At 43.5% G+C, this 18,416-nt stretch overlaps 1 protein-coding gene across 3 annotated transcripts in view; it reads right to left on the bottom strand.

Moving 5' to 3' along the window:
- Positions 1-479: 479 nt before the first annotated feature.
- PTH2R (parathyroid hormone 2 receptor) overlaps positions 480-18,416 on the bottom strand; it is a 64,081-nt gene continuing 46,144 nt past the window's right edge. For all 3 annotated transcript variants that reach the window (XM_084819073.1, XM_084819062.1, XM_084819082.1), the window contains 5 exons: positions 14,531-14,597; positions 11,500-11,594; positions 7,445-7,583; positions 4,088-4,129; positions 480-2,874 (listed from right to left, as the gene is read on the bottom strand). In XM_084819073.1, the coding sequence (XP_084675199.1) occupies positions 2,470-2,874; positions 4,088-4,129; positions 7,445-7,583; positions 11,500-11,594; positions 14,531-14,597 (748 nt within the window). In that variant the 3' untranslated portion in view covers positions 480-2,469. The remainder of the gene's footprint in view (positions 2,875-4,087; positions 4,130-7,444; positions 7,584-11,499; positions 11,595-14,530; positions 14,598-18,416) is intronic.

Genomic DNA, 18,416 nt, shown 5'->3' with positions numbered 1-18,416 from the left:
AACAGCTTGAACTATTATGAAGCCCTTTATAATGTTTAATCTACGTTGTTTTTCTTGTAATTTGAACCCACTGGTTTGGATCCTACCCCCTGGAGTGGCAGCCGAGTTGGATGCCTCCTTCGGGCAACATGTGACAGGAAAGACCTTGGCAGCAGCCAGGCTGGAGGCTTCCTTCTCGTACCAGTCGCTATCCTGAGTGGGGCAGTGTGCAGCACACAGAGAGGGTTCATCTGGCAGTTGGAGGAGCTCCTCTGAGCATCACCTGAGCCCCCTTCTCTAAGCAGACAGAGGCAGGGTGCGCTCTCTCTGCACAGAGAACATATGGGTGGGGGAGGGAGAGGGTGGAGGCCAGTAGAGGCTTAAAGCAGCGGTGCCTGCTCTAAACCCTTTAAAGCAGCAGTGGGGAACCTCTGGCCCGGGTCCCAATCTGGCCTGCAGCAGTTCCTCTGCTGACCAGATTGGGACCCAGGCCGGAGGTTCACCACTGCTGCTTTAAAGGGCCACTGTCCCATGCCCTTATGTGAAGGTAACAGGCCAGTGAAATTAACAACTCTGAATATACGGGGCTTTAAATCAATCCATTGTTGCCTGCTAGTATTTCCTTGAAGATTAGATATGGATGTAGATGGGTCTGACATACCCTTATTAGCAGCGGGTGTGATGGATGCCCTGTTTTTGTACTAATCTTGGACTCCTTTTTTGCTCCCAGTGAGAACAAGGCAGTGGTTTGCTTTCTTTTAAAAAATCTCTCTCACACACCCCCAACTCTCTTTTCCCCCTGCCAAGGAGGTTGTTGTGGCCCAGACACAAATTGGATCTCCAAATGGTAAATTCCCACCCTCTTGAATATATTTGACTGCTCTTGTGGTCTCCACTTGATCCCAACTACACTGAGAGTCAAGGCCACAGTCTTGGCCTCCTTGTTGTTGCTATACTAACAAGACGAAGACGAATGGCAGAATGCTTGGGCATACAGTGCGTTCTGAACATATTCCTGCTTCTGGTGCCAGCTTACTTGGACATCTGACAAGCAACTGTTGTTGGGCCTCCTTGACAGCTGTTTTCAGAGATGGTGGTTACTCTCTCTGAAATTTTTCATGTATCCAAACAGGGCTTCTTGCTTTTTGTTCAGGAGAAGCATCTGTTTCTATAGATCAAGGCAGCTGTAGCTATTTAAATCCAGCTGTCCCCTCTGTATAGCCGTAGCTTCTGACTGTCCATATCATCAAATAATTTCTGGCGAATTAGTTCATCCGCTATGTATATTTTAGACTTCGCTACTTTCATGTCCGAGAAATAAAAGTTATTTGCAACTTGTGTGCCTGTTTGAAAAAAAAAGTTATTTGCAACTTGAAATACATATTTGGAATGGCCTCCCAAGAGAGGCACACCTGGCAGCATCACTGAAGGTTATTTGGTTAAAGAGAGTTCTTCCAAACCTTTGATTCTGCTGTGACTTTTGCTGCTGTTTTACTATTGCGTTAATTGGTCTTAATTCTTTTTTTTAGGTTTTACATTTTGCACTTTATTTTTTGTACTTTTCATTATGGTTTCATTATGTTGTAAGCTGCCTTATGTATTTCAGTAGAACACTGAGTTAGAAATAAATAATAATATAAAATTACCCTTGCATCTTGCTAGGGGACAATCAAGTGTTGGTGAAAAAGGAACCCTGCAACTTGTTTTGCATTATATCTCTTGATGGCTGCTAAACTTTAAATAGCCAAACTGTGGAGAGACCAAGGTATACCTGATATTGCTGAAAAAATCTGGGACTTTGCAATAATGGAAAAAAAATATATAGATGTATGATATAGTTAAGGAGAAGATTATGGTCATATATCTTTTTTAATTAAATGGTGACCATTCATTATATTTTAGAAGGAACATGAACATGAGTATGGGTTTGTTAATGCCTATTTTGAGTGGAAAGGGCTTTTGGTCTAATTTATGTAAAGATTTAGAATGGTATTAGTGGGATGGATATTATTCTGTGCTATTTCCGCATCCTACACATTTTTAAAAATAAAAATTCAATTAATAGAAATGAATGATCTTCTGCCTAAATTCCACTTGATTTTGAATTCACTGGTGCCTTTGATATTGTTTATGGCACTAAAAGCTCTTGCATCATGCAGCTCAGAGCTGCCTGTGGGGGCGGGCCACAGCTCAGGGGTAGAGAACATGCTTTGCCTGGAGGAAGCCCCATCTTCTCCATCCAAAAGGATCTTGGGTGGCACAGCTGGGAAAGGCCTCTGCCTGAGACCCTGAAGGGCCACTGACAGTCAGCGTAGTTCACACTGGGACCGAGTTGGCATAAGTTCACATGAAATCAGCCCCATCGCTGCGGCCTTTGGGGATGATCCAGGAGAGCCGACTGTGATGGGGAGCTGCTTAGCTGCTTGGGTAGAAGGTGAGTCTACCCATGGTTTATGAGGCCTGTTTGCATGTGTGTACCCTTCTGGTTTGTTAAAGCACTGCCTCTGCTTCCACCTTGCTCTCCTCCTCCTCAAGGGAACCTGTGTGATTGTCCTGAAGCCTACAGGGCTTCTGGAGAGAAATGGCACCCAGCTTCTTTTCTTGGTCTTCATCAGCCGCTTCCTGCACCCAGTGGTGCATGCAGTCCTGCTCCGAGTTGCTCCTCACATACCCGGGCAAATTCACACGGGTGCCATTCTGCCTGGTGACATTTCGGCAGGCCCTGCTGGAAATGAGCACCATGCGGGAACTGGCCACCATCTGAGACTGGCTGCTGGTGCTGTGGGTCATGTTAGTGAGGACAGAGCCGTAGCGGTAGCTCCCACAAGGAGCTGTCCTCTCCCAGGCCATAGCCAGGTTCCATCTAGCCCATGTCTTCTTGATCTCGGTCTGCACCTAGAGGAACGGAAAAGGGTCAGATCAAAATGTAAGGAAGGAGCCCGAGGCCAACGTTAAAAGAAAGTTTCCTTAATATTCACCTAGAATGAAGTGCTTCATTTACATACTAAATTTGGAGCCATGCCTACTCTATAACAGAAGTCTTAACGGGTGAGTGGCTGTTGTGGCATATGGAAGGACACAGAGCCACACAGAAGACAGATGCCGTGCTGTCAGATCAACAGCAAACACAGCTCTTTGCATTTTTTAACTCTATTTACACCATCATGAGGACTAGAAACATTTTTAATGAAAACTGAGTGTTTCTGGAATCTGTTTCAGCTACTGTGCAAAACAATCTGCTTTAAAAACAAGAAATCAAATTATTACATTGTATTTTGTGTGAACTATTTCAGAGTTAAAAATTACTAAGGTGTTTATATGTTATGGTTATCCCTCGAGCATCTCTCTCTGTTTTGTCCCTCCTCCAAATAAATCTGAGAAATAACCCTGAGGGGAAGGAGGGAGGTAATTAAACCAACTGGACAGACGCAACAGAAATGCAAGGGAAATCACAAAAGAGATCCTGACACTCACTTCTAATAGAAGCAAACCTTACTTCCTGTGTCCCACTTGTACTGGCATATGGCTGGCCAGGTAGATGGTCCTTGGTTGGCTTTTTATAAACTGCCTTTTCCTAGACAGGACCCAGGAGTGCCATTCTGTGCAAGAAATACCACTGCACTCCGTGGAAGCACTTCACAGGATAAATGATTGTAAACAAGGGCTGAGATCCAAGGCAACCCATGGGATCTTCCTCTCATGGCAAGCGGATTTTCTACTCCTATCAATCAAATACAGTATGCACTGCAGGAACATTGGGTTTGATCAAGACTTAGTCATGCTTAGAGTAGACCCATTGAAATCAATGGGTTAAGTTAGCCATGACTAACTTGTCCCATTGATTTCAAAGGGTCTACTCTAAGCATGACTAAGGGTGCAATCCTATGCATGTTTAGACAGAAAAAAGTCCTACAATTCCCAGCATTCCCCAGCCAGCACAGTCTCAATCTAACTCATAGTTCTGTGTGCTTCTTCATACCTAGACTTCTATTTTTTAAAAAGGCTGAGGACAAGTAGCAACTCCTCCAGTGAAGTAGACCAGGTAGGGAGGCTGAGCTTTCTCCCTGGTCATCTAATGCATACTAGTTTGCTGAGTTTGGTAGCTCACCTCTCCATTGCAGTAGCAATAGATGATGGAGACAAAGAACCCCTGTATGAGAAATGGAGAATAACAATAATAAAATAAATAGTTTCATTAACGTTACCTTGAATAAAGAATTTCACACTGATGTTAAAAATGATATTTCCGAACTGCCTTGGGGCCCCACATGAGGGGCTGAAAAGTGGGGTGTAGATATTTTAATAATTAAATAATAAATTTAATAAACTGTAAAGAGCGGAGGACAGGAAGGCCTGGCATGCTATGGTCCATGGGGTCACGAAGAGTCGGACCCGACTTAACGACTGAACAACAACAACAAAATAATAATAAATAATAAACTGTGTATCAGCATCTTTGATCAGGCCAAATGGCAGCTCCCAAATGCTCGCTGGCCCCTAGCCAATTAACATAACAAGCAAGGAGCCATTCAGACACCTTTTATGTATTCTCCCAACCACAGGGGAACAGCTTATTCCTAAAAGGCTCCTGCATAACTCAGATGGCTTTCACATATGAGATTTAGAGCAGCTCTTGCTTCAAGTGGGTTGAGACCATGAATATAAAAACCTACAATGAGACTGGAATCTCATGCCAATAGACATGTAGACAGGGGTGATCCGGTAGACACTGTTTTCTTGGACTTCCAAAAGGCTTCTGACAAAGTCCCTCACCAAAGACTCCTGAGCAAACTCAGCAGTCATGGAATAAAAGGAGAGGTCCTCTTGTGGATCAGTAACTGGTTAAAGAACAGAAAGCAGACAGTAGGAATAAATGGTAAATTCTCCCAATGAAGGGAAGTAAATAGTGGGGCCCCACAGGGATCTGTATTGGGACCAACGCTTTTCAACTTGTTCATAAATGATCTGGAATTAGGATTAAGCAGTGAAGTGGCCAAGTTCGCCAATGACACCAAATTAGGGTGGTTAAAACAAATAGGGATTGTGAGGTGCTCCAAAAGGATCTCTCCAAACTGGGAGAATGGGCATCCAAATGGCAGAAGCGGTTCAATGCAAGCAAGTGTAAAGTGCTGCATGTTAGGCCAAAAAATCCCAACTTCAAATATAACCTGATGGGATCTGAGCTAGCGGTGACCAACCAAGAAAGAGACCTTGGGGTTGTGGTGGACAGCACGATGAAAATGTCAACCTAGTCTACGGCCACTGTAAAAAAGACAAACTCTGTGTTAGGCATACTTAGAAAAGGGATTGAGAATAAAACTGCCAATATCATACTGCCCTTATACAAATGTATGGTGCAACCACACTTGGAATACTGTGTGCAGTTCTGGTCACCACACCTAAAAAAAAAAGAAATTGTAGAGCTGGAAAAAGTGCAGAAAAGGGCAACTTAAATGATCAAGGGACTGGAGCATCTCCCGTATGAGAGAAGGTTACAACAGCTGGGACTGTTTAGCTTGGAAAAAAGGAAGGTAAGGGGAGACGCGATAGAGATGTACAAAATTATGCATGGTGTGGAGGATGTGAATAGGGAGACATTTTTCTCCCTCTCTTGTAATATTAGAACCTGGGGTCATCCCATGAAGCTGATTGGTGGGAGATTCAGGACAGATAAAAGTACTTCTTCACACAGTGCGTAGTTATACTATGGGATTCACTACCACAAGATGTAGTGATGGCCACCAATTGGGATGGCTTTAAAAGGGGGTTAGACAAATGTCTGGAGGAGAAGTCTATCAATGGCTACTAGGCTTGATGGCTATGTGCTACTTCCAGTACCAGAGGTGGTAGGCCTATGTACACCACTTGCTGGGGAACATGGGCGGGAGGATGCGGTTGCTATCCTGCTTGTGGTTTCCTGGTCTACAGCTGGTTGGCCACTGTGTGAACAGTGTGAACAGAATGCTGGACTAGATGGACCCTTGGCCTAATCCAGCATGGCTGTTCTTATGAATAGTGGTTCACATGAACTGCTTCCAGGGAAAACACACAACATCCCTGGCCTAGGAGGCAACAGGGAGCAGTTTGTAGTTCTAGTGCATTCACATACCTTCTCTGGAGATTTGCCCAGAGCCATAGCAAGGGGATGGTCAGTATGATGCTAGTTGAAAGTGGTAAGTTTGTGAGGGCACCATCTTGTCCTATCATCCTAGAAAAGATTCCCTGATGGATCAAACTGACAGAGATCATAAATAAATGGGAGATGGAAGGATAAGGCAGGGGAAGAGCTCATGACAGAAGAGATTTTGAGACTGGACTGAGAGATTACCAGGGTGATTTAACTATGGGATATAATAATCAAATGCAGTTTTTTTCCCCAGAAGCAGTTGAGAATACTGTGAAAAGTTATGCCTGGATCATGAAGTCCACTACTGCACTTTGGGCACTTCCAGATGGAGGGCACCTAGCATTACCAACCAAGGGCTATTCTGGATTTCCCTCTTTAAAGGATTTTCTGTGGTAAGAAAACAAGACAGAAGAAACGGCGGGAAAACAGGGGAGGGCGACAAGTGGAAGATGACGTCATCTGAACCTCCTGTAAAGTTCCATGAATAAAAGTTTCATCTGAAAGCACCTGCTACCCTGCTTTGAGTGCTCCTTTGTTTTGCTATGGCTGTGTGCTTACATCACATCTTTGGTACCAAGGACTGAAACCTTAGGTCCTAAAGGATCCCTGACTGGTGGGAAAAGAAAGTAGGTTTCACAAAAGACAAGCAAAGCCTGTGGATAAATATCCATTAGAGGTTTCCTGTGGCAGTCCACAGAGAAAACAATAGAAGAATCTTGTAGGACTTTAAAAGCAAACAGATTTACTGTGGCATAAAAGCTTTCAAGGACTAGAGTGTGTTTCATTAGATGCTGTTAGCTGCAAATACACAGATGCTACTGCGGCCAAGTTTCAGTGTTCAAAGGCTGGCCCAGGCAATGCTTTTCAAGAAAAGAAAAGAAAGGAAAAGAAAAGAAAAGAAAAGAAAAGAAAAGAAAAGAAAAAGAAAAAGGGAGACTCATGGAAAACATGGAGTTTATAATGTCTTAAAATTGTGTATCTTCAGCAAAGACTGAAGAAGGAACAAGGAAGGTGTACCATTGGAACTATACCCAGACCCAATCCTGTCTGGGGCTTCCTGCAGTTGCACCTTAGATTTAAAGAAACATGCATAGACTTAACTGTTTGCAGGTAATTCACATCATATAAAGTTTGCCCTCCTCAAGCCTTGGTGGTACATGTGATTCTCTTGTATGTCCCAGGAAGTTGGAACAAATACTTTCTTGTCACAGCCCAGTGTCTATTAAGGATCTATTGTCCCACAGCAAGCACCAGGCTAAATGAGAGAGGGCCAACTGACCACTTTGCATGACGGAAGAGCATGGCTGATCATGATAATGGAGTCCTATATCAATGCACCTGGAATGAGTTGAAGAAGAGTTCACAGTGCATCCGGATCTCCCAGCCCAGCCCAGCAAATGTGTGAGGCAGGCACACAAAGACGATGTAATGCACGCCGAAGACGAGGATCAGAATTAAGGTGGATTTTGCTAGTTTTCTGAAAAAGAGTTAAGAGAAGCTATTATCACTGTCATTTATCATTCCAACAGAGCGCTACATGCTGTATGGAAATAAAAGTGGTCCAGATTGCAATCCTGCTCACAGTAAGGCTGCTTAAGTCCATTGGCTACAACAGGATATAAGTACCTTAACTCTTCACAGAACTGCAGACATGGGGTGCTTCCAGATGAGGCTTTTATTGTGGAATTGCCATGCCTCGGACATGGAAGTTTACAGGGCTCCAAGCAATATCATCTCCCATTTGTAACCCTCCCTTGTTTTCCCACTGCTACTCCCATCTTTTTGCTTACCAGAAAAAAAATTGTTAAGGAGGGGAAGATGGAATAGATGCAGAAGGCCCTTTGATTGTTAGGGCTAGGAGCCCTCTGTCTGGAAGCAGCCATGGTTATTCAGTAGCAATGCCCAAGCATCAGTTCTCTGTGCCTGGTTCAAACGCACAGCGTGCCCCCTATCCTTTGCCTGTAAAACCTGCAGGATTGATTGGGCTTCTTCTGGTTCCCTTTGTCTATGCTCCTTGTCTTCCTGTCTGACTAACCAGACATCCATCCATCCATTTACCACTCTTCATCCTTTTTCACAACAGTGTACAAACAAAAATACTGTAATAACACAGTAAATGAAATGCTTTCAATCAACTTAGGGCAAATTAAAATGCCAGGACCCCACCCCTGAAAAGGCCCTCTTTCTGGTTATTGAATATCATATCTCTGATAAAAGAGGAACCTGAGGGTTTCAGTGGAAGATCTCAAGGCATGGGCAGGTTGGGATGGGAAACCATGTGGCAGTATGGCAGGCACGTCTATTAATTATTGTATTGGAGTTGGTTTTGGAAGAATGGTGGGCAGTCAGACATGAATTTACACAAAGTCATATGCAGTATTTAATGGCATACATATACTGATTTACTAGAGCAGTTGGCCATTTTTATGAAGTTAGAGGTGGTTCTCATAGCTGTATTCACATACAGTGAAGGCCACACTTTTTGCTACTAACAGACAATTCACAGTAGTTGCTGTATTGGATTTGGTTTCAGATGAATGGCAGACAGTCCAGTGTGAATTTACCCAAAGTTATGCAGTATTTCATGCAGTGTTCAATAGCACAGGTACACTAATTTGCTAGAGCCACTGGCAATTTGCTATTAACAGAAGCTGAAACAAATGCACAGTAGTCACTCTTCACATTGTGTACCTTCTAACTGACAAGAGATCCATCTTTGTGTACTGTGAGAAACTTATTTTGCTCCCAAGAGAAAAAGGCCCCCCGCTTCTCCTTTTGGGTTAAAGGAAGGGCACGTGAGTGTGTTTTCTGACAGTCTGAACTAGATGAGACCAGGCTCTATAAAATCCTGAGCAGATTGGCCTACTACCTGTCCTTGTCTGAGAGGGGGAAGGCGCATCACCTGCGCCATAACCAGCCCGGTGGGGTGGCTCCAGAAAATCTCACAACATGGGGATACCTCATATAGATACTGTCATTATATATATATATTTATTGTTCACCAGCTTAATAACTATTGATGAAGGGCGATTTATAAATATCCTAAATAAATAAATTTGAAGAAGGTAGGAATAACTTGGTTAGCATGGTATGAAGTAGGTACATTCATCAGAAGTGAGGATATGAAACAACAGGACTTGAGAAATTTAATACTATTTGAATCTATCCTCAAACTCCTAGGCAAGGCGGGGGAAGGCCTGGTGTCATATATTTACAGAGTGCTAACCTATTTAGATATGGGTTCAACTAATAGTTTAAAACAAATATGGGAACTGGACTGGGATATAGAAATAGAGGATGATATATGGAATACAATGGTGGAAAATTTCCCATTTAAATCAGTATCTATTAATATGAGAGAAAAAGTTTTGAAGGTTCTTCCAAAGTAGTATATGACTCCTGTTCGTTTAGCTCATATTCATCAGGAATTGTCACGATTGTGCTGGTGGGGATGCAAGGAACCAGGATCAACCCAGCATATGTGGTGGTCCTGTGTAAAAGTGGCAAAGTTTTGGACTTTAATTTTTGTGAACCGCCCAGACAGCTTTGGCTATTGGGCAGTATAGAAATGAAATAAATAAAAAAATAAAAAAATAATTTGGACTGCAATCTTTGGTGAAATTGATGAGATACTTGGACAGTAACTGGAGAGAACACTGGAGTTGGCCCTCTTAGGAAGGTTTGGAGGAAATAATAGAAATTGCTCCTCTCAGCTGTTGGCTGGATCTTTGTTGGTGGCAGCTAGGCTGGTTATCACTCCGTTTCGGAAGGAATTAAGGGGAATCTCATTGGACGCTTGGTGGGCCTGGGTCTGGAAGATTGCCTTAACAGAAAACCTAATAAATAAGTTACGACTGGTGAAAGGAAGTAGGAAACAAGATACATTTACTATAGATTGGTATCAATTTATTATGTATCTTGGCAATACTCAGCTTCATAACACTCTGCCTGTAGCATATCGGCCTCTCTGGTTTATGTGAACAATGTGTTCGGTATTTTTCTGCCTTAAATATTATAATTTTTGGTATGCCTGGATCGCATGTAAGGGGGTGGGAAAAAATAAAGTGAAAAAAATAAATAAAGGGAAGTAACTGTACATAAACACTGTTATACATGATCTACAATTTAGCCTTATTCCCAACCCCCAACTCCATGGTAATGTACTTGTAGCCTGGAGAAGCTCCCCACCACCACCAATTTCTATGGGACCTGGAAAGCATACCTATCCCCCCATTCCTGCAATGCCCAGGGCATGCAAAGTGGGCAGCCAATCTGGCTAACATGATAGAACGTAACACACCCAACAGCTTCCTGTTTCATCTGGGATCGCCATCTTACACAGACTGGTAAAAGTGCAATGTGTCTCAGCGTGCCAGTGAATAGAGTACGATGTATCTGCATTCCATTGGCTTTGGGTTTCTTTTTTGCTTTTATTTTTGCGGGGTCAATCACAGTGACAGTTTAACTAGATTTACCACTGCTGAAACCTGAGGTATTTTTGTAATGGATACCTTTTCTTTAGTGGAGGCCGATGGCTTCGATTTCAGTGGGGCTGTGATTCCATTCTGGGCGGTAGTCAGAACCAGCCGGAACTCTAAAGGAGCTATCTAAGGTGCTGAAAATTGGTTCGGGGCCTTGGATAGCTCCTTTAGAGTTCTGGCTGGTTCTGACTACAGCCCAGAATGGAATCACAGCCCCACCCAAATCGGAGCCAACAGCCGCCACTGCTGGTGCTGTACTGTCTGTTTTCACCATGACTGCATGATGATTTCAAGTGATTTTGACATACAGGCACTGTTAGCCTAGTTCAGAGGTGCAGAACCAAGGGCCCGAGGGCTAAACTGGGGGCCCAACATTCATTCTGCAGCCTTTGAACACTTTCCAAACACAACCATGATTTGACAGCTCCCAGCTCACATGCTACCGTGTTTCAGCCAAACCAATGCCCAGGGAGGCCTGAGCGGGCAAACATGAGTGAAGCAGCCTTCTATTTTTAAATGCCTGGGATAAACTCTAGAAAACTTCTTGGTTTGCAACCTTATTAAAAGCTGAAATTAATAGTCAATGAATACAATTCTAATCCACACTTGAAAGTAGTCACATAAATATGTAGCACATTTAAAATTATTATTAGGTGTGTCTGAGAACCACATGCATCAGGCACCTCTAGGAATGGTGCCATTTATTAGTATTTACATTACCACATAAATTGAAGAACTGAATTCTTCATGTGGCGAATTTGCAAAACTACAGTTTTATTACTGTGAATGTTACCCACATAGGTAATAAGCAATAGTCCTCCACATATTCTGCAATAATACTATATTCACAAAGTTGCTTAGCATTTGGGGGTAAAGAAAATTGTGACTATAAATGTAGTACAGGGACTTTACCTGTATTGCTTCCTTATGTCGTAGCCAACAGCATTTCTCTCCCGGATTTTTGTGGCCAGAACTCGTACAGTATTCAGGAACAGAATGAAGTTTAACTGTAAAACAGTTTATAGATTTGACTTATTCCACTGTTATTCCTTTACAGATACCTAATCTAGTCAAAAGGCCTGGCCTTCTGGATTCCTGCAGAACTGGAACATTTTGAGGACATCAGTCAATACCTCCTTATATCTGGAACTCTAAAGCAGAAGGTGACTCTCCATTCTTTTTTCCTCTGACAAGCCAATCCAGGGTTAAAAGTTCAGGCTCTGCACCTCCCAGCATTACTGTACTTGTTTCTCTTTGGCCCAGTTGCCTCCCCACACCCATCTCTGCTGCCAGTTGCCAAAACACCATTTTTGTCCTAATCCAGGGACTGATACTGGAAGTGGGCAGCGCTGGAAGGAAGACAACTCTCCTTGACAATGGACCATGGGAGGGGAAGCAGGGTTGGGTTCAGCTCACCTCATCCACATACTCTTTTGATGTTAAAAACCAATCCCCTCTCCCCCCAACCCCACTTTACAGGTGATTGAGTCAGACATGTGGCTGAACACGAATGTGGCTGCTGCTGTCATATCGACCTTGGCCCTCAGGGGCAATGATAAGATAGCCAAACGGCTAGCTTAGAGAACTAAACTATGGGAAACTTCATGATTTAAAACCTCACTTAGTCTCAAGTTGCAGAGCCCTCTCCTGTCCAATCCACTGTAAATGGGGATCCAACCAAGCTGTTGTGGCAGGAATGCTACAAGTCAGCAGCCTTTTTCAAATACCAAACTATTTTATTCTTAATCTCTTGGCCTTCACCATCCATCAAAAGGAATTTTGTGCCTGCTAGATAAGATCATGCCAAGATTTGGAGGAGGAGGAGCAAGCCTCTCTGATCCCTTGGAACAGGACAGCTATCACAACAACCGCAACCTGTTGCCTGTCCAAAAAGGCAGAGGAAGGAAGGGAGGGAGAGAAAAGTCCCATTGAAATTCGCACTTTGTCAACTGCGCAGTGCCCACTACAGTGACTTAAGGGAGAGCTTGAATATGTGGAACTGCTGGTTCCAGGTCTGTAGCTGCAGCTGTGAAGACTCGTGGCTCCCCACTTTCGAGTGCCTGAGACCACTCCTCTTTCTTGTGTGCTTTCAGCTGGAAAAGGCAGCTATGTGCTCTTGGCCACCAGGCTGTGTGTGCCCTTGGCAGCCATGAGTGCCCTCCTCCTCCTCACTTTTTTTCCACTGCCCCCCACTAATAAAAGAAATAAGATATTTTAAATGTTTTTTTAAAATAAAACACAAGCATACTAGTAAAACATTTTTTAAAAGGCACACTATGGCTATGAATGAGAAATTAAACTCATGTCAACAGGGGGCTGGGAGAGGAGTCGCTAAGCACACTTTCTAGAGGATTCCTTCTGAGTAAATGGTACTTAGGCTCTCACTATAAAGCTATTCTGCAATCCAGGATCTGTGGTGGATCACCCATTTTGCCTTTGCCTTTTGGATCAGGCACTGCAGGGCTGGAATGGGGAATTCAGCACCATATGAAGGACTGTGTAGAACCACAGAGCTTTAATTCTACTTCCAGCTGAGTGTCAAAGAGCAACGCCAGCAGTGCTGAAGGGGCCTGGTGTGGAAAAGAGTCAACGTGTGGGCCAGCAGATAAACCATGTTGATCTACATCCAGGATCCATATCAGGGAATGCAAAGCACAGCTCTAAGCATTCTGCATTGCCCACAAATCTACCTCTTAAGGCAATGCACTTCACTCAAAGTAGAATATATTGCTTTACGAAATAGATTTTTACCTGTATCTTTTTTTTTTAATGGGAGAATGTAGTTTCAAAACATGTTATATTTTAACACTTTTTTCCCCCTCCACGACAATTTTTGAGAGGGTGTGCAAAAATATTCCAAGAAGCTCAAAAGAAGGAAAGCCAACGCAGTAACATTGGCATTTGTCACCGAGTAGATGCCTTTTGTGCTCAGACATCAAAAAGCACTCAACAGCATCTCACTCTTACTCCTGAAATAAAAATGCCATCTCCTGTCCCACATAAAAAAGGCAGAAAGAAAAACAACAAACAAAAGCCACCATTCTGCCCTTCGCCAGCCCAGAGAGTTCCTTGCGCAGGGACGAGGCTGTGCGTGAGTGTGGGAGAAGAACTGCCAAGTGAGTGCAAGGCTCCTGGCAAGAGAAGGGGAAGAAAAAAGCGGGGATGGCTTTTCTCTCACATGGAGCAGGTCTGATCGCAAGGGGGGTCTGCAGCTTCAAGCGAGCTCTCCTCCTCCTTCCTCTGAGTCGACAAGCAGGAGGGGAAAGGCCCCAGCCTGCCGTTTCCCACAATAGGCCCCAGGCGTTTGTTGCAAATTTGTTGCAAATACAGAAAACAGCCTTATATCGAGACAAGACCATGGGTACATCTAGCTCAGTACCGGCTACACTGACGGGCAGCAGCTCTCCAGGATTTCAGACAAGGCTCTTTCCCAGCCGTACCTGGAGGAAGATGCCAGGGGTTGAACCTAGAACATCTTGCATGCAAAGACTGCATAACCTGTCTTAGGGAAAGGCGCCTACTGCCCTTAACAACTGCATAGCGGGCAGAAATCATCAGGTGAAGCTTTTCCTGCCATGAGAATGCAGTGTTTAAGGGAAAGTTGTACCTGTTGATTTCTACCTTCCATGCAACTATTAGAGCCACAATCTGAAAGAGCATTTCCCCACGTTCCCTTTAAAAACCAATGTCCAAATCACAAATGCAGTAAATAAGGATTGTCTTCTTCTCTGATCACCTGTGATTGGGGCTGGAGATGGTGGAACATCAAGCCCCCACTGGTCCCTCTTAGCCAGTAAGTCTCACGGTAACACAGGAATGCCTTTGCTCCCCGTCTTTGTTTATGCAGGAGGCTTCCTTCACCCCTGAGTTGCAGACCTCAATTACGGATATAGAGATTCTTGTTCAGCATTTACTAAAACTGATATGCATGAAAAAATCTTACCCCAATAGCTACTACAATTGGAGCTTGGTAAATCCACTTTATGTCTCCGGCACTGAGCTCCCAGCATCTGAGAAATCAAGAACATTTTTGCATAAACAAACAGAGCAGAAATAACAGTCATATTCTTTCTGTGGTTTTGTTAGGTCTGATTGATTTTGGAGGGTTTACAGAATAAGAGTTCCAGGTCTTTTTTAAAGGCTCCAAACATCTTTCACTATTAACAAACCAATCCAGATTTTTGGGAGCAGAACAAATGAATTCCACACACAGTGTCCAATGCCATTCTCATTGTAATTCCGGGCAGATCATTCAAGAGCCAAAGATTATGAAGACTAAGGTCCTGTTTTCAGAAACAGCAACTTTATGAGGAATGCTATCTTGACTTGGGGGGTACTTACATAACTGAATGCCCCTCCTGAAGTCTGAAGTGGTGAAGCCCAAGTTTACCACATCATCTACTTTTTGTGAGAACTAGGCTTAAGTCTAGGGTTAAGCATAATTATATTCTGCGTCAACACCTAACATAATATGAGAAGGAGGCAAATCACAGCAGAATGTGAGACTGCGTGGTGATGAGGGACTGAGGAATGATACACAGGGAGAAAAAGGAGGAGATATAGACAGAGCAGAGAGGACTAGAACCTCAACACTTAAATGAAGCACAGCTGTGAGCTACTGTAGAGACTTAAAGGAAGAACAGACATGACAACAGCAGTGGGAAAAAGACATACATTTACCAGAAGCTATATTCAATAAACATCTGTGCACGTTTGGGGCAAAAAACAGCCCCTTAAGGATATGCTGATTATCAATTAACATAGCTCCTGGAGTGTTTTTATGTAAACATGCAGCTGTGCTAATTCATAGAGAGCCATATTTATATACAAATTCAAATGAGATCTGTGAATGTGTAAGCATGTCAATTGGATTCAGGGTCACATATTGCACTGTGATTTGAAATACTGTTTAAGTTCATTTCCCTAGATGTCCAACTAAATCCTTATTCTCTTATTTGTGTCATGGGTGTGGTGGTATTATTAGTACTATTATTTTCTTATTATGTACATATATATCACCTAGTAGACATTTATACAAAATTATAAAGAAAAACAGACGTGCTCAAAAGCTTACAGTCTAATGAACCCAGAAAGGCTAACATCTGCACAGATAATTAAGAACAGAAAATCAGTAAATTCTTGTGGAACCTCAGCAAGGAAAGATCAGCATATCAATTATGTTGACCTATTTCAAGTGCTAAATGCTTTACACACAGCAGTGTGTATCTTCCCCCACCCCCGCCCCCCTTTATTTTTAACCTCTGAAGGCTGTGAGTTTAAGCAAAGATATGATACGGAGGCTACTTAAGCCTTTCTCCTCCAGACTCAAGAGTGCTCCTCTTGCACTCAAGCTCCAAAAACACCTCCCTGAGCTGCTTTTCCGCCAATGAGGAAAAAGTACCTTGGAAAGTGGTTATGAGCAGCTGAAGGAGAAACTGGTTAAGCAGCACTTCTTCCTCCACTTAAACTTCCCGCCTTATTTATTTTATTACATTTCTAATTTGCCCAATAACTAATGTTCTCTGGGTGGATTGCAAACTGTTAAAGAATTAAAATGCCATAGAACAGTTAAAATGTAAAATACAAATATTTGAAATAATAAAATACAGTGTAATACAAAACAATAAACAGCACAGGAATCGATAAAACAGCCATAAAAAGCTAGAACTCAGTCTTTAAAATTCCTGGGAGAAAAAGATAATGTAGGCACCAGGCAAACTTCTTTGGGGAGTTCATTCCATAAGTGGGTGCCACAACTGAGAAGGCCCTCTCTCTTGTAGCCACCCGTCTAGCTTCCTGTGGCAGAGGCACCCAAAGGAGGGCACACAAAGATTACCTAAGAGTCCAAGAAGATACATGTGGGAGGAGACATTCCTTCAGGTACTCTGGTCCCAAGGGGTTTGGGATTTAAAGGTCAATACCAACACTTTGCCTTCTAGGCCTGCTTTCAGTTTATTTATTTTATTATCAGAAGAAAAGTTACACATAACCGTGTGTCATACCTAGAGATTCTGGCAAAGTTCACCCAGCTCAGGCCTGGAAAAATGGGTTGGAAGCTGGCTAATGCTCACCTTTAACGTAGAGGTAAACACTAGAAGCCCCCAGATTAAAATCCAAGGGAGGAAACTTTCCAGGGGGGTGTCTCCATGACAACAGAAGGAGAAGCCAATAGTGGCTTGCCTGGATTTTTCAAGGAGCAGTTTAGGTCTGCAAAGGGCTCCATGATCGAGTGCACCGTACCATTCTAAGTCCCTTCAGAGGAATGTACTTCTGGGTGGGGTGGAGGGATTGGAGTGAACGTCATCAGACAGGCAGGGGCTGATCAACCAATGCGAGAGGCTTCCCTCATCCTTCCTTACAGCTCACAAAGCTGCAAACGATTGAAGCTTTGATGCTTCACATTAACTACTCCAAAGCAAACATTAAAGAAACACAGGTGCAGCCTTCTTTCTCCCCTGAAGCTCCCGATGCTGCGAACAATCGAAACCTCGAAGCTTCACATTAATTACTCCCTTACAGCTGAGAAAGCAGCTTCGACAGCGCTTCACAGCCTTTAGAATTAACCTTCTGAATACTTGAAGCACCGTGACTCCAACCAGCCCCCTTTCTAATCCCCTTTCTCCTTTCTGCTGAAGCTCCTTACGCTGCAAAGGATCAAAGCTGCAAATTAATTACTCCTGAAAAGCAAGAAAGCAAACATGAAAGACGTGCAGCTTGGACATTAAAGCTCCTAAATGTGTTATTTCGATGCATGCGAATCTTGGTAACTTCTGGAGTGCACATTTTGGGAACAAGCCTCATTGACCATAATGGGAGTTACTTCTGAGTAGACACACATATGTTTGTGCTGGGAATGACAGGGATGGGAAACCAGCCCCCTTTCTAACCCAATGCTGTGCAGGAATGAGTTACTTCTGAAGGCAATAAACCAAACAATGGATAATCACAGCTTCTGGAAAGTGCTTTACAGCCTTTAGGGAAGTAGTGCTTTAAAATGTGCTATTTCAATTGAGGGGGATCTCTGTAAATGCTGGTGTGCACATTCAGGGGACAAGCCTCATTGAGCACAATGGGAGTTACTTCTGAGGAGACACTAATGGGTTTGTGCAGGGACGGGAAACACACAGGAAACACCCCTTGACCGGGGTCACGGAGCACACCCCTGGGCAGGGCTAGCATACTCGAGGTCAATGTGGGGGTTGGGGCACACAGCAACTATACCGAGGAGAACCTGGCTTAAGGGAAAGGATCGGACTTTAAGTCATCTCAGGAAATCTGGTTTTTCCATGAAAAGCTCCAGGGTGGCTGCTGGATGGCCATGATATTATGTGCCCTGAACAATCTTGAAACAGAGCCAGCTTGCAGCAAATCGACCGTGGAGACATCCCCCAGGAAATCCCAGGAAAACTGGGGCCCATCTCTACAGAGGCCCTTTGGTTTAAGAGGGTCTCCAAGGGTCCCCTGCGGGCAATAAGCCTTTAGCTCCAGCTTGTTTCAGTTCTTCAAGGTAGCCCCTCCGCAAAGAAATGGAGGGGAAAAAAACACTTTTTTTTTTTTTGCTAGGGGACTGCTGTGAAGAGCTGCTCCTAAGAAGACTGGTGCACAGCACAGGCTCTTTTAAATAAATAAAAAAAATCCTTATAAAGAAGAAATGATTTTCCAACTCTCGAAAATCATTTCTGACCAAATAGGGTACTGATAAGGAAACAACTGTTGGGAGCTCAACTGTCATACGAAGAGGAGCTGCTGTTGTGGGCGAGTCTAGGGATTTTGCAGAATCAATTTCACATTAAAATGCAGTCCTTTTCCAAGCAGCTAGCAGAGCAGAA

The sequence above is a fragment of the Heloderma suspectum genome, chromosome 1, assembly GCF_057233095.1.
Source record: "Heloderma suspectum isolate Gila_16-S chromosome 1, 16-S_ref, whole genome shotgun sequence".
Lineage (NCBI taxonomy): Eukaryota > Metazoa > Chordata > Lepidosauria > Squamata > Helodermatidae > Heloderma > Heloderma suspectum.
This window is presented reverse-complemented; position numbering and strand designations above follow the sequence as displayed.